The sequence below is a fragment of the Vicia villosa genome, linkage group LG3 (genome assembly GCF_029867415.1).
Source record: "Vicia villosa cultivar HV-30 ecotype Madison, WI linkage group LG3, Vvil1.0, whole genome shotgun sequence".
NCBI lineage: Eukaryota > Viridiplantae > Streptophyta > Magnoliopsida > Fabales > Fabaceae > Vicia > Vicia villosa.
The window spans coordinates 161,843,474-161,858,797 of record NC_081182.1 but is presented as its reverse complement, the minus strand read 5'-3'; the positions used below and the strand labels follow the sequence as shown (position 1 = coordinate 161,858,797).

General features: G+C 33.0%; 2 protein-coding genes and 1 long non-coding RNA gene across 5 annotated transcripts; 1 reads left to right on the top strand and 2 right to left on the bottom strand.

Annotated features, from left to right (window-relative positions):
• The first annotated feature begins 482 nt into the window (after nt 1-482).
• On the top strand, nt 483-1,884 carry LOC131659281 (uncharacterized). The gene is made up of 2 exons (XM_058928493.1): nt 483-501; nt 1,004-1,884. Exons 1-2 carry the CDS (start codon nt 483-485, stop codon nt 1,882-1,884), a joined length of 900 nt encoding a protein of 299 aa, XP_058784476.1.
• A 2,464-nt stretch (nt 1,885-4,348) lies between these two features.
• On the bottom strand, nt 4,349-9,846 carry LOC131662549 (uncharacterized). Of its 3 annotated transcripts, none has more exons than XR_009301656.1 (4): nt 9,605-9,846; nt 9,372-9,510; nt 8,654-9,030; nt 4,349-8,563 (listed from the first exon to the last, which is right to left on the bottom strand). It is a non-coding gene; the product is annotated as an uncharacterized LOC131662549 (long non-coding RNA). The 3 variants fall into 3 exon arrangements; XR_009301655.1 differs by having other exon boundaries at nt 4,349-8,795; nt 8,991-9,030; XR_009301654.1 differs by having other exon boundaries at nt 4,350-9,030.
• A 1,792-nt stretch (nt 9,847-11,638) lies between these two features.
• LOC131659280 (transcription factor MYB35) lies at nt 11,639-13,079 on the bottom strand. The gene is made up of 2 exons (XM_058928492.1): nt 12,974-13,079; nt 11,639-12,246 (listed from the first exon to the last, which is right to left on the bottom strand). Exons 1-2 carry the CDS (start codon nt 13,077-13,079, stop codon nt 11,639-11,641), a joined length of 714 nt encoding a protein of 237 aa, XP_058784475.1.
• Between the last annotated feature and the right edge of the window lie 2,245 nt (nt 13,080-15,324).

Sequence of the window (15,324 nt, the reverse complement as noted above, 5' to 3'; positions counted from 1 at the left end):
TGGCTATAAATTGCTATTATTCATCAATGCAATTAATATCCACTTTCTCCACTACCTTTAAGTGTGTGACCTTTGTTTTCCAAATCATTATTGATTAGTTAGTAGGCTGAAGTTGTATAATTTCTTGAGTTATTATTGTAAGCTACCCTTTACCTATAAATAGGGAGCTAAATATGAATGAAAGGCAAGTTGGATTTTGTTAAACACTTTGTGTGATTTTGAGAGCTTTGCTCCTTTGGTTCTGGACTGGACCAAGTGTTTGATCTTATCAAGAAACCAAGTTTCTTGTGGTGATCTTCACTTAAGGCTTATCATCCTTTCTAAATAATAGAAAGAGTGTGGCGCCCCATTTCTATCCTTTTCCACCCATTTCTTTCAAAATTTTCTGTCCCAACTCAAATATAACTTGTAATTTCGTGTTCCTTACTCTATATTATCACCACTAATCAGAAGTTTCATAAATATAACAAAGTATGAGAAAAATGGCCGCTTTACATATCGGTTAGCCATCAAGAAATTAACAAGAAAAAAAAAACAAATTACAAATATTTGGCTCTTTTTAGAACCATGCTCCGAATACCACTCAATCTTTCCTCTCTAGGCCTACCCATCCTCCTTCTCCTTGCTCTTTCCTCCACATCAGTATTATTTTGTTGGTTTTCTAGTCGAAAAAAAACAAAAAAAAAGTACTCTAGTCTTATTTGAGCTTGTGATTATTCTTATAGTTTTATTTGCTGCCACATTCTACTTTACCTTGTTATTTTCCATTGGCTAAAATTACTCCCTTATTTCCTTGTTTTTTTTCATTTCCTTTTATTTCCAGCCTTTTAAGTATTTATCATTTGAAGTTTGTTTTCTTGTGTGATTGAATTTGGTTTCTTTAAAGAACTATAAAGAGCAATTGAGTGGAAAAAGGCAAGAGTGTTCATTTGAAAAAAAGCCAAATTTGAGTGTAAACACGTGAGTATTATTGTTGTTATTATTTTGTGATTAACCATTTCAGGTGGTGATGGTAGCCCTCGTCAAATAGAAGTTAATAGACTATTGTTGGAAGCTCTCACAGCTAAAATGAGAGAGATGATGATAGAAAAAACGGAGGCAATTCATGCGAGGATTGATCAATTAGAAAACCAACAAAATAATACTGATGAGGAGGAAAGAGCAAGGAGAAGGAGGATGGGTAGGCCTAGAGAGGAAATATTGAGTGGTATAAAAATTAAAGTTCCAACCTTTCAAGGGAAAAATGATCCAGAGGCTTATTTAGAGTGGGAAACAAAAATCGAACAAATTTTTGCTTGTAACACTTATAGTAATGTTCAAAAAGTGCAGGTTGCTGCCCTTGAATTTACAGAATATGCCTTGGTGTGGTGGGATCAAAATGTCAAAGACAAGAGAAGATATGATGAACCAGCCATTGACACTTGGGAGGAGATGAAAATAATTATGAGAAGAAGATTTGTTCCTTCCTATTACCATAGGGACTTGAATAATAAATTACAACGGCTCACTCAAGGTTCTAAAAGTGTTGGTGAATATTACACAGAGATGGAGGTTGCAAAGATAAAAGCAAATGTGGAGGAAGATAACGAAGCAACAATGGCAAGATTTCTTCATGGCCTAAATCGTGACATAAGTGACATGGTGGAGCTGCATCATTATGTGGAAGTAGATGATTTGGTGCATCAAGCTATCCAGGTAGAACAACAGCTCAAGAGAAAGGGTCTAGGAAGGAGAAGCGCAACTACTTTCGATTCTCAAAGTTGGAAGGATAAAACAAAGAAGGACGGTGCTTCATCATCTAAGGAATCCACAGTTGAAAACAAAGGTAAAACTATTACCCCTGCTTCAAGTGTTTCAACTAACAAAAATGTTAAGTGTTTCTAGTGTCAAGGCCAAGGACACATTGCATCTCAATGTCCAACAAAGAGAACAATGCTTATGGAAGAAAATGAAGAAATTGTTGAAGAGGAGGATGATGATAATGAAGAGGAGTTTGAAGAAGATGGAGAAGAAATACCTAGTGGAGATTTACTCATAGTGAGAAGATTGTTAGGAAGTCAAATCAAGGAGGCGGATACAAGTCAAAGAGAAAATCTTTTTCATACAAGATGCCTTGAGCAAGGAAATGTTTGTTCTTTAATTATTGATGGAGGAAGCTATACAAATGTTGCTAGCACACGTTTGGTTTCTAAACTAAATTTGGAAATAAAACCTCACCCAAAGAAAGTGTAGAAATGCTTATTAATAAACAAGTTGAGGTCTGTTTTAAAATTGGAAAATATGAGGATGTAGTGTTATGTGATTTAGTACCAATGGAAGCTAGTCATTTGTTATTAGGTAGGCCTTGGCAATTTGATAGAAAAGCCAATCATGATGGGTACTCCAATAAGTACTCTTTTATGTATCATGGTCAAAAGATCAATCTTGTACCATTAAATCCTTGTGAGGTGAGAGAAGATCAAAAGAAAATGAGAGAAAAAAAGATCAAGAAAGACAAGAAAAAGAAAAAGAAAAGAATGAAAAAGAAGAAAAGAATGAACAAGAAAAAGAAAAGAATGAAAAGAAAAAGAATGATAAAAAAGAAAAGAAACAAAGTTTAATTGCAAAAAAATGAGATGTGAAGAAAGCAATTGTGTCACACCAGCCCTTATACTTGCTCTTTTGCAAGGAGGTGCCTTTACTAACCACTGTTTCTAATGAAAACAAATTGCCAAGTTGTGTTGAGTCTCTTTTGCAGGAGTTTAAAGAATTGTTTCCAAAAGAGGTTCCAAGTGGATTACCACCCATAAGAGGAAATGAACATCATATTTTGATCTCAATCCAGGAGCATCTTTGCCTAATAGACCAGCATATAGAAGCAATCCACAACAAACTCATGAGATACAAAGACAAGTTGCTGAATTGATAAGTAAAGGATGGATAAGAGAAAGTTTAAGTCCTTGTGCTGTCCCTGTTATTCTAGTCCCTAAAAAGGATGGTAGTTGGAGGATGTGCACTGACTGCAGGGCCATCAATAATATTACCATCAAATATAGGCATCCCATTCCTAGACTAGATGATTTGCTTGATGAATTGTTTGGTGCATGCTTATTTTCTAAAATTGATTTGAAAAGTGGATATCACCAAATTAGAATAAGCGAAGGGGATGAATGGAAAACTGCTTTTAAAACAAAATTTGGTTTGTATGAGTGGATGATTATGCCTTTTGGGTTAACTAATGCACCGAGTACTTTCACGAGACTAATGAACCATGTGTTGAGGGAATTTTTGGGTAAGTTTGTTGTTGTGTATTTTGATGATATTTTGATTTATAGAAAGAACTTAAATGATCATTGCATTCATTTAAGGGCTGTTTTGAAAGTGCTAAGACAAGAGAACTTGTATGCCAACCTAGAAAAATGTGTTCTTTGCACCGATCATGTGATTTTCTTAGGTTTTATTGTGAGCTCTAAAGGGGTCCATGTTGATGAGGAAAAGGTGAAAGCCATTCGAGAGTGGTCTCCTCCCAAAAATGTAAGTGAGGTAAGAAGCTTCCATGGTTTGGCTAGTTTTTATAGGAGGTTTCTTGAACAATTTCCCTATTTAATCAAGCATAAGAAAGGTAAATCAAATGTTGTGGCAGATGCACTCTCAAGAAGGCATGTCTTGATTTCTACTCTTGAAACTAAAGGTCTTGAGCATATTAAGGACATGTATGGAAGTGATTCTGAATTTTCTTCTAAATTTTTATCTTGTGAGCATGCTGCCCAAAATGGATACTTTAGGCACAATGGCTATTTGTTTAAGGAAAAAATATTATGTGTGCCCAAAGGATCCATTAGAGAATTACTTGTGAGGGAAGCACATGAGGGTGGGTTAATGGGGCATTTTTTGTTTTTTAAGACTTTAGATTTGTTGCAAGAACATTTTTATTGGCCTCACATGAAAGTAAATGTGCAAAAGTTTTGTGAAAAATGTATTGTTTGTAAAAAGGCAAAATCTAAGGTGATGCCTCATGGGCTTTACACTCCTTTTCCTACCCCTGAATTTCCTTGGATTGACATCTCTATGGACTTTGTTTTAGGGCTGCCTAGAACAAAGAAGGGAAAAAATTCTATTTTTGTGGCTGTTGACAGGTTTTCAAAGATGGCACATTTTATACCTTGCAGGAAAGTAGATGATGCTTGTCATGTTGCTAATCTCTTCTTCAAAGAAGTGGTACGCCTTCTTGGGCTGCCAAGGAGCATTGTTTCAGATAGGGAGACTAAGTTCCTAAGTCTTTTTTAGAGGACTTTGTGGGGTAAAGTGGGTACTAAAATACTTTTTTCCCACAACTTGTCATCCTCAAATGAATGGACAAACATAAGTAGTCAATAGAACTCTTTCTACTCTTAGGGGCGTTCTTAAAAAGAATTTAAAAATGTGGGAAGAATGGTTGCCTCATGTGGAGTTTGCTTATAATAGGGCTGTTCATAGTACTACAAAGTTTTCACCTTTTGAAATTGTGTATGGCTTTAATCCATTAACACCTCTTGATTTATTGCCATTGCCTAAAACTTCTCTTTTGAAGCATAAGGATGGAAAAGCTAAGTCTGACTTTGTAAAGATATTACATGAGGAAGTTAAAATACAAATTGAAAAGAAAAATGAAAGCTATGCTAAATATGCAAATAAGGGCAGAAAGCAAGTGGTATCAGAGCATGGTTCTAAAAAGGGCCAAATATTTGTAATTTGTTTTTTTTTCTTGTTAATTTTGTTCTTCATCTTGTATTGAAAAGTTTGCCAAATATTTGTAATCATCAAAAGTTTTTTTTTTTTGTAATTGTTTGCCAAGTTTTAGTTTCTTATAGTGGTTCATTATGGAAGACAAACAAAAAAAGAAAAGTTTTGTCACAAAATGTCTTGTGAATTATAAAGTTTGTGACATGTTCATTAGTAAAAAATATTGGATCAATATGGCAAGTACAACTATGGTAGAGAGATTGGGACTTCCGGTTCTTGAGCATCCAGAGCCATATATACTTTATAGCCTCGAGGATCCAGAATTCAAAGATATGGCTAATATTTTGGTGACCAAAACAAGTAATAGTGTCATTCATGCTTGAAGAATACGAAGATGAAGTGTTATGTGATGTGGTGCCTTCAAAAACGAGAGAATTGTTACTTGGGCTTCCATGGCATAAACAACATCGACCAAAGTATGATTATTTCACTAACACATACTCTTTTTTATTTAAAACTTTTCAAATAGCTCTTGTTCCTAAAGAAAAATTTCAACATCAAATCTTGAAAAGAGAAAGTGAGAAAAAAATGAATGTTGGAAATTTTGTCAATGAAGAAAAGAAAAAAACAATCATTGAAAAAATAGAGAGCACTAGTAAAGAAGTGGAAAGAAAAGAAAAAGAGAGAAAATACATTTACAAGGAAGTGAAGAAGAATAAAAGTTATAAGAGAAAAGAAGAAGAGAGAAAAAAAGAAGATACAATTGAAAAAAAAGATCTCTTTGAGAATATGGAAGATAAAACAAAAAACTTTCAAAAAGAAAGAAAAGAGAAAAGGAAGAGAATTTTTTTCAATCAACTAACTATTGATGCAGGTTTGGATTTGAGGACAAATCCTCTTGAAGTTTGGGAGAATGATGAGATCATGAGTTTACTAAGCATGTGGAAAGAAACATATAAAAAAAAGTGCTCCAAATAAAATGTGTTAGGGCCCAGCTTGTCAAATTTTTTTCCCAAAACACTTGTTTTTAATTTTTAATGTGTTTTTAAAAATCCTAAAGCTCTTAAAGCTTAGAAATTTCGTGACTTTTATGTTTCTAAGTGAATAATGGGCTCAAGAAATCAAAAGGTCAAACTTTGATGGAAGGAAAAAGAGAAAGGTGGGATGCATTGATAAAAGTGGCTATAAATTGCTATCATTCATCAAGGCAATTAATATCCACTTTCTCCACTACCTTTAAGTGTGTGACCTTTCTTTTCCAAATCATTATTGATTAGTTAGTGGGCTGAAGTTGTAGAGTTTCTTGAGTTATTATTGTAAGCTACCCTTTACCTATAAATAGGGAGCTAAATATGAATGAAAGAGCAAGTTGAATTTTGTTAAACACTTTGTGTGATTTTGAGAGCTTTGCTCCTTTGGTTCTGGATTGGACCAAGTTTTTTATATTATCAAGAAACCAAGTTTCTTGTGGTGATCTTCATTTAAGGCTTATCATCCTTTCTAAATCATAGAAAGAGTGTGGCGCCTCATTTCTAATCCTTTTCCACCCATTTCTTTCAAAATTTTCCGTTGTTACAATTTTGTCTCAACTAAAATATAACTTGTAATTTCGTGTTCCTTACTCTATATTATTATCACTAATCACAAGTTTCACAAATATAACAAAGTATGAGAAAAATGGCCGCTTTACAAATCGGTTAGCTATCACCTCCTGCAGTAGAAAAACGTTATTTGACAGCAACTTAGCCCTTTCCATGATTTCTATCTCGTACCAATACGAATTATACATCGAAACAACACCAATTTACATGTTATAACACTATTCTAACATGTTTTAACATCAATCAACAACATACTTGAACATTATCATCCAATTCATCAAATTCACATAAAAGTTATGAGATTACTCAAAACCTAACTACCCCAAAACCCAACACATACAATTGAATCAAACAACAATTCTAATTCATTCTACTACCCTTGATTGTATAATAATTACTAACCCAAAGAGTCCCACCTTACCTTAGAGCTTGAATCTCTTGAAGGTTCTCTTCCTCTTCTCCTCTTTCACGTATCTTCTCTGTTTTCTCACTTTGGCTCTTTTTTCTTCTAATTTCCTTTTCACAATTTTATGAAAATTAGAAATATGATTAGTGAGGCCTACACACTTAGCACCCCCTTCTCTACTAATCACAACACAAGCCCAATTATATTATTTCCAATTCTCCAATAATTCACCGAATAATTAGTTAATTCCAAATAATTAATTTATATTTCAATTAAAGTATAATAGAAAAATATGGGGTGTTACACTACGTGATAAGACTGTGCACTTGTAGTCACGGATCTATAGACATACCCACTTTGTCGCGATCAACAGAAACTTCAGACAAGCAGACTTGCCTTATTATGGAAAGTTGGAAGATATCATTGAGATTAACTATTATGGTCATTTCAAAGTTGCTCTTTTCAAATGCAAATGGGCAGATACCACAAGAGATAGAGGGTATAAAAAGGATAGTTGGAATTTTAATTGTGTAAATTTTGATAGATTGATTTATAATGGTGATCATGAAGAACATGATCCTTACATTGAGGCATCTCAAGCACAATTGGTGTGTATTATGTTGAGGATTTGGTTAATAATGGATGGAGTGTTGCAATGCATTTAAAGCCAAGAGATTTGTATGAAATGGGAGAAGAAGTATAAGAAGAAGTTCATCAAAACATGTAATAATAAGAACATGAACTTGCTTTGAATTTTCATAACAATGATGATGAGTATATGCAATTAGCTACCAATCATTTGAATAATGATGTAGTTGATTAAAATACAGACATGTCTATATAGATAGATTTATATTGTTATTTGTTTAAAGTAAATAGTTTTAGTATTGTTAAAGATGTGTTTTTTGTAAAAGTTATTTATTTTATTTATTTTGTTGTAATATGTCCCTTTTGTTCTTCAGAGTTATTTTATTTACTTTTCTCTAATATATTTCTTGTTAATATGCAGGCATGGAAAATCAAAAGTGTTTCCCAAATCCATTAAAGTCAACACCTCAAACTACACATGCAACACGTTCTCAAGCACATCAAGTTCATAAAAACATGCTTATATTCCCTGAAAGAAACACATTTAACGGCTTATGAATAATCTCAGAACTAACATAGAAGGAACAAAAAATTGAAGAGAGAGTATATAGAAGCAAGAGATGGAGAAATTACGGAAGGTGTTTGAATATAAGGTAAATAATGAGGCTTATGTTGAGAAGCTCATTATATGTAGGAACAATTATACTGTACTTGTTTTTCTGATTCTGCCCGTCCATTCCTATCTAAACATGAAACAGATCCACTTAATGAAAGTGATTTTGATGAAATTTTACATATATGAAAGGAATACAAGAGCATATTTCCAACATGAGAGGAAAATCTCTTTCTAATTCCTATGGAGTGCTTCAAATGGCCTAGTTCTTCTGTTTAAAAATTGGTTTGAAAAAGGGTCTTGAATTCTGTTATGCCAAATGTGTCGTCCCCAAACTATTACTCTATCATAAACATAGACTACCAGAAGAATAACCACTCACTAATGGATTATTGATAAAGATTACATGATCATAGCTAAATCATATTTTTCGGTAACTCACTTATTTCCTCACGAGTAAGCTTAAAGAATCCTGATAGTACTTCACTTAAACTCTCAAACCAAACCTGGGGAGATTATTTCAAGCCATATGGGAGTCATCTAACCAACAAACCTTCCCACACTCCGCTTACTCCACATAGACTTCTTATGGTAGATCACTATGGGGAATGGTATTTTTGGCACAAAGTTGTTCCAGCCAATGATGATGATATGCTTGCAACACGATAAGCAAACGAGCAAAAGCCAACTTAGAGCTAAATGAGAAGGTTTTAGAGTAGTTGAAATAGTAATTTTTTTACTTACATTAATAGTGACACTTTCATCCGCAGACAACCCTTTGATAAATCTCCAACATGCTCTTGATGCAGAACAGAACCCGGAGAAGAATTCGTACTAGACTTGGACTCCATCACATGCTCAATAGCTACCACAGCCTTAAAAGTGCCTAATAAATAAAATCGTCTTTCTGTAAAATCACTAATGAACATAATATGAGAAACTTAGCAACCAAAAGAAAAACATACATCCAGTATTTCTATCTTACACGATACTTGTTTGGTGGGATTGAAGTGCTGCTTATTAGGAAATAATACTTATCAATGAACAAAAACTTTTACAAGAGAAAAATGTGTGACCAAACCTGATGTTTTCCTTCCCTCACCAATTTGACACGGTCATCCCTGAAAACATAGAAATAAATATTTGAACAATCCTTCTCAAATTACATTCTGACAAGGAATCAAATATATTGAAGAATAATATGTTAGAAAACAATATAGAAATAGATAGATATATAATATAATAAAATACTTTAAGAAAGAGTATTTTGCCATGGCCTGTAGCGGCAACCCACAAAACAGACTCTGTGGCACCGATAGTGTTAGCCAAAGAAGCAACAATAGAATTAGCAATCCTGAGATATTTGCCATTCAAGAGGATCCACCGGAACTTTGAAATTGAAATTGAATGAAACGAAACCCTAATAAATAAATAAACAGATAATGGAAGAATAGAAACATACTGAATGGTCATTTGCTGGAAGAGGAGACCGAGAGTGGCGAGGGAGCAGAGTAGAACAATAAAAACATCGGAGAAAAGATAGAAGATGGCAGAATTCTTGAAAGCGCAGTGATAGTAAACGAGTGTGCCGCAAACCAATGCTATAATCAGTTTTCCACATTCAGAAGTTCCGATTCAAATTAAATAATAAAAGCATCGAATTTCTGATAATAAAGAGGAATTACGAATTAGCACCTCAAAATCGAGGGTGGAATTGAGACCGATACTGGATTTAACCTGCCACTGTTCATCATCGTAAACTATGTTTTCATCTTCGTCGAGGTCATCAAGGTCGTTGTCCAGCTCAGGTTCGAGACCGAAAGAAGTTGGGTTTGGATTCGGAATCGAATTTATGTTTGACTTCATCTTCGGAGAGAGACCAGAGAGAAGCGGAAGATATTCACCTAATATTCATTTAACTAGATAATTAATATTCAATAAAATAGATTGTAGTTGGTTAATATGCGTAAGATCAATATTTTGAGTTATAAAATCAAATATTTTTTTAGTCTATCTAAATTTACACACGTTTTAAGTTTAACCGGAGAAATAGAGTTGATTGTTTTTAAAAAATAGGTGTATATTGTTATGCGATAATACTTAAATTCAGTGGCAGGGCCAGAAATTTTAGACAGCTTGGGCAAAAACTTTACACCATTGATTATTCATCTGTTTTAATTTTTACTCCCTATTTTTATTAATTTTGCCTCTAATTTTGCCCTTGATTTTGTCTTAAAATCAACTATTAAATTGGGAGGAGTGCAAAGAAAATAGGGGTTGAGCCCGGGCGCCTGCCCGGGCTAGCTGGGCCTTGGCTCCGCCCCTGCTTAAATTGATATTTTATTTATAAAATTGCCACTCATTTCAAATTTACACCCGTTTTTTAATATATCGGGTGTAAATTTTAAAATTATATTGTTGTTTTTGCACTAGTGTCACCTTAGGCTATGTTTGGGAGTTTGGAGGGGAAGGGAGGGAGGGCTTTGAAAAATAGGAAGAATTGGGTGAAAAGGATAAAAAGATTTTAGGTAGGAGGGTTTTGGAGGGTTTGAGTTTACTCATAACACCAAAAACCCCATAAAATGGGGAAACTCAAAAATTGTATTGAAGGAGGGTTTTGGAGGGTTTTGAAGGGCTTACATAAATGTTCCAAATATCTTTTAGATTGTTATAGTATTCCTAAAATTAAAAATATATTAATGATAATGACTCTTTTATCATTCTAAACAAAATCATTTTTTCAAAAAATGTCAAATATTTTCCTATATTTTTTTAAAATTTCATTTTTTGAAGCCTTCCCCTCCCCTCCCCTCCAAACTCCCAAACATAGCCTTAGAGTTTATTAGAGAGCAGAAGCAATCGACAAGGGAAATGATACCTTAATGGAAAACATTATTTTGAACTTCATTTCATCATTTGAAGTTAGTTGGAATACAATACTAGGATGCTATATATAGTTGCACCTGCATGCTTGACTTCATTCATACATGTTTTTTTTTTTATAAACAGCTCATGTAATAGATTAAAAGAATATTAGAGGTACTCTAATTCTTACAAGAGAAACAGGAAAAATCCTGATAAACCAACTAGATTAAACGCACAAATTAGGATTTTTAAACCACTCATAAAAGTTACAACTAATTCTATCCTTAGCTGCAATTGCAAGCCACCACCACGAATGCCACATAATCCTATAAAATAACTCCTCTGAGTCGAAAACAGCAGCATTAAACTGAACATCATTACGATGCTTCCAAATACACCAACAAATGACATCATGAAGCTTAAGCATGTGCAGGCTTTTATGCATTAGACCTACAAAACTCTTTTCACTGCTTTTGGTGATGGTGGTGGATCACCCTTACCTATACTCTATTAGAATTTGGAGATACGAGTGTAAAGCTAAAAATTTCAGAGGGTTTAAAAAAAAAATAAAGTAAGAAAGTGAAGCTAAATATCAAAACAAAGTTAAGAGGATATACCTGCACCCCTCACATTAAAAAGATTTATGTTTAAGATAATATTAAAAAGATTTATGTTTAAGATAATATAGAATAGATAGATAAGAAAGAACGGAAAAGAGGTCCTCAATCAACAAATTTGTAATGATGAGTTAGCATTATTAAAACACTCACATGTTGCACATGGATAGGAACTTGATTCGTAAGCTAACAAATGAAACTTGATTGTTACGAAATGAATCCTTATTGACAAAATATTATGAAATGATCAGTAATGTGATGGTTCCTCCAAAAGTTCGGGGAAGCTCAGAAACATCTCATTTTCTTGATAGAGTATTGCTTCTACAAATGAAGTGTCTGACGAAGACGATGATGATGATACCACCTCTTTGTTTTTCTGTAATTGTAGTTTGGTCACCACAATATCCTTTGAAAATAACGCTTGATCTTGGTTATTAGTAAGTGGTGGTGCAAACGCATCTTGTATAAGAAAGTCATTCCAACTAAATGGTGCAACATTATTTGCCTTATTCTTTATTTTTGTTATTGGAATGGTTTGGAAGTGTGAAAGATTGGCATTCTGGAAGTCTTGTTTAGCACCTATGTTTCCATAGTCAGCAATTAGTTTAGAAAAGGGCTTGTGTGTAACAGGATCTATCCCCATTTGAGACAGTTTCTTTTTCAACTTTGTATTCCAGTTGTTCTTTACATCATTGTCTGTTCTTCCAGGAAGTTGTTGTGCTATGATAGACCACCTACTACCTATGGCAGCATGAAGCTTAACTATAAGATCTTCTTCTTCGGATGTGAATAACTTATCATCAACCACGTTGTTACTCCACCTAAGTCTGCAACTTTTTCCACACCTCTTTATACCTGTTCAAAACATATATATTACTATATATTTGAGAGTATGCAAAGCGTGATACCGCATATAACTCAAAATTGTCACACTTAAATCATTGTTAGATAGAACCTATAAAATATTTGTCATGGTTAAATCTTAATTTAATAAAGATTCTATTTATTTTGACATGATTAAACTGCAATTAATCTACATAGGACTTCCAAAATCACGACACGACTTTATATATCATCGTTAGGGCTCTTCATAGTATGGTTTACTCAAAAAAACTAAACCAAACCGAACTGAACCAAACCATAATAGAAATTTATTCGATCTGAACCAAACCGTTTCAATTTACTCACAACCGAAAAGGAACATAATCAGTGGTTTGATTTACCATTTCGAAATTCTGAACCATATTTAGAAGTTAATTTTTCCCAAACTGAATCATTTATTCAAGAACTGAACCCCTAAACTATTTTTAATTTTTTTGTTAAATAATTAAAACTCATTTTTTTGTATTTTTCATTATTTCGGTTCGGTTACAGTATTGAATACGGTTTCAATTTTTTTTAGAAATATTTGTATAATATGGTTTGATTCACTAATCAAACATAAAGATTTTGTTATTCTTACTTCAATATAGTTTACTTCGGCGGTATAGTTCAATTCATGGTTTTTTTAAGTAATTCATCGTCGTCATCAATTTCTAATACAATAGATAAATATTCTTTTGAAAAGAAACAACCCTCTAACCTGTTTTTTTGGGGACAGAATTCCAATTACCAGATCCATCGTCTTCTGTGATCCATACACCCCTTTTGACCACACTATTTTTTTCACAACTTGCAGACCTCACCATGTTATATGTTCTTGTTCTTTTTTTAAAATCAAATATGTAGAGAGAGATGTTTTACACAACTTCAAATAAGTTGATCTGAAAATACTCTTTGCAAGGTAAGAGAAATTGAGTTTAAAGGTATCACAAGTATTGAAGCAAGAAAAGCATGTTAAGTTGTTAGTTACCAATCCAACATGTTCTGCATGATCATTCACAATAAACAGCCTCATAAGAAATATATGAATAAAAATAACACACTCTAACCCAACCATGCATACTCACCTTGTTCCGTAATTAATTTAGGATCAGGTTTGAATCCGGTGAGTTATTAGGTTAAAATTAGAACCAATTTAAGTGAATATCTTGTTGTTGAACCACTTTCTACATCACCACTTTCTACATTAATTAAACCATATAAAAGTCTACGTAGACAACGATCAAGTGACATTTTTTAACTATTTCATTTATTTTGGTAATCTATGTTTTTTTCTTCCAAAAATTTGATAACTTACTAATTTCATACTCTTGAATTTCTTTTTCGAATTCAAGATTTTCAATATTTTGGTTTCTCAGGCCACACTTTCATCTATAGTAGACGACATGAGATGTCACTTTAAATTTTTAAACATATTGACGATGCGACAAATCTATGTTATGCAACACCCAAACTTGTGAAATGCATAGTAAGAGAGATGTCTTTTAGGGTCTGTGACTATGAATCAGGCATCCTTCACATATCATATTTTGTAGCTATAAAAAAATAGCATGTTTTTGGTTCCTACAAAATTATTATACACTTAATTTTAGTCTCTGCTGTTAAATCAATATCTATATTTAAATGATTATTTTACAGACATATTTAAGATATATTTTTCTTACATATTTAAGACATATCTAAATCAATATCTATATTTAAATGATTATTATTCACGTAATTTTAGTTTCTACTGTTAAATCAATATCTTCGGATAGAAGAAACTTAAATAGGGGCATCTGTCATACCCCAATTTTTGACCCTAAGATCATTCTTTCATTTTTGCATCTCAATCATTAATCAAGAGCTGCATCTCGAAGCTCGTCCTTGGTGTTGGGCTCACCTCATCTTTAGGGGGGACCATCAAGCACCTATGCTTTAGTTTTTATATATATTATACTAATCAAATTACAAAAATATGTATTTATTTTTCAATATTTTGATGAAAGCTAGGTGTTGAATCAAGTACATCCAAAAATCTCCTAAAATTAGGGTTTTGAGGGATTTGTCGTTATAACATAACGACAGATCCTTCAACACAAAATTTGTACTGTCAAAATCATTAAGTAAAGATATATTATCCTACAACCCCTCAAGCATGAGGTTTATAAGGGAAAATGGTTTAAAGAAAATTATATGAGTTATAATTGTACTTATCGGTGTATCCTTTGGTATCTACATCTTTAGTGAAAGTCGATGTTTAGATTTTTTTCTTACCTTCAAAAACATCGGTAGTTCACCTTCAGTAAAAGTCAGTGTATCCTTTGGTATCTTCAATGGAAGTTGATGTTTAGATCTTTTCTTACCTTCAGTAAAAGTCGGTGTATCCTTTGGTATCTACATCTTCGGTGAAAGTCGATGTTTAGATCTCTCCTTACCATATTGATAGTTTGTACCGATTATGCCTGGGTGACTATTGTCTTGGTTTTCTGACATCTATTACGACTCGGTGCAGCTTATTGCATTATGCCTTAATGACATTTGTGCTTGACCTTTCTGGTGTGAAGTATTTTTCCCATTAAAGTTTATTTACCCAACAAAGTTTTGTTTTAACTAGTGGAGTTTTTCCCATAAGATGTGTATCTTCCACAGTAGAATCCTTTCTTCTCCCCAATGGTGTTAGGTTTCCCTATATTTCATAATCACGTATGCTTCATTAATTAGCATTGCATTGCATCTTAGGTTCAAAAATTGTGTTTTATATTTAAGTCTCTTCAATCCCGTCGAGACAAATATTTCAATCCTCGTATCTCAAGATAGAAGAAACTTAAATAGGGGCATCTATCATACCCTAATGTTTGACCCTAAGATCATTCTTTCATTTTTGCGTCTCAATCATTAATCAAGAGCTCCATCTCGAAGCTTGTCATTGATGTTGGGCTCATCTCATCTTTAGGGGGGCCATCAAGCACTTATGCTTTAGTTTATATATATATATATATATATATATATATATATATATATATATATATATATATATATATATATATATATATATATATATATATTATA

Coding starts and splice junctions, on each gene's coding strand:
- LOC131659280 (XM_058928492.1), bottom strand. CDS start 13,079: ATGGTGAGGTCTGCAAGTTGTGAAAAAAATAGTGTGGTCAAAAGGGGT. Junction 12,247..12,973: donor TTCTGTCCCCAAAAAAACAG/GTTAGAGGGTTG, acceptor TGTTTTGAACAG/GTATAAAGAGGTGTGGAAAA.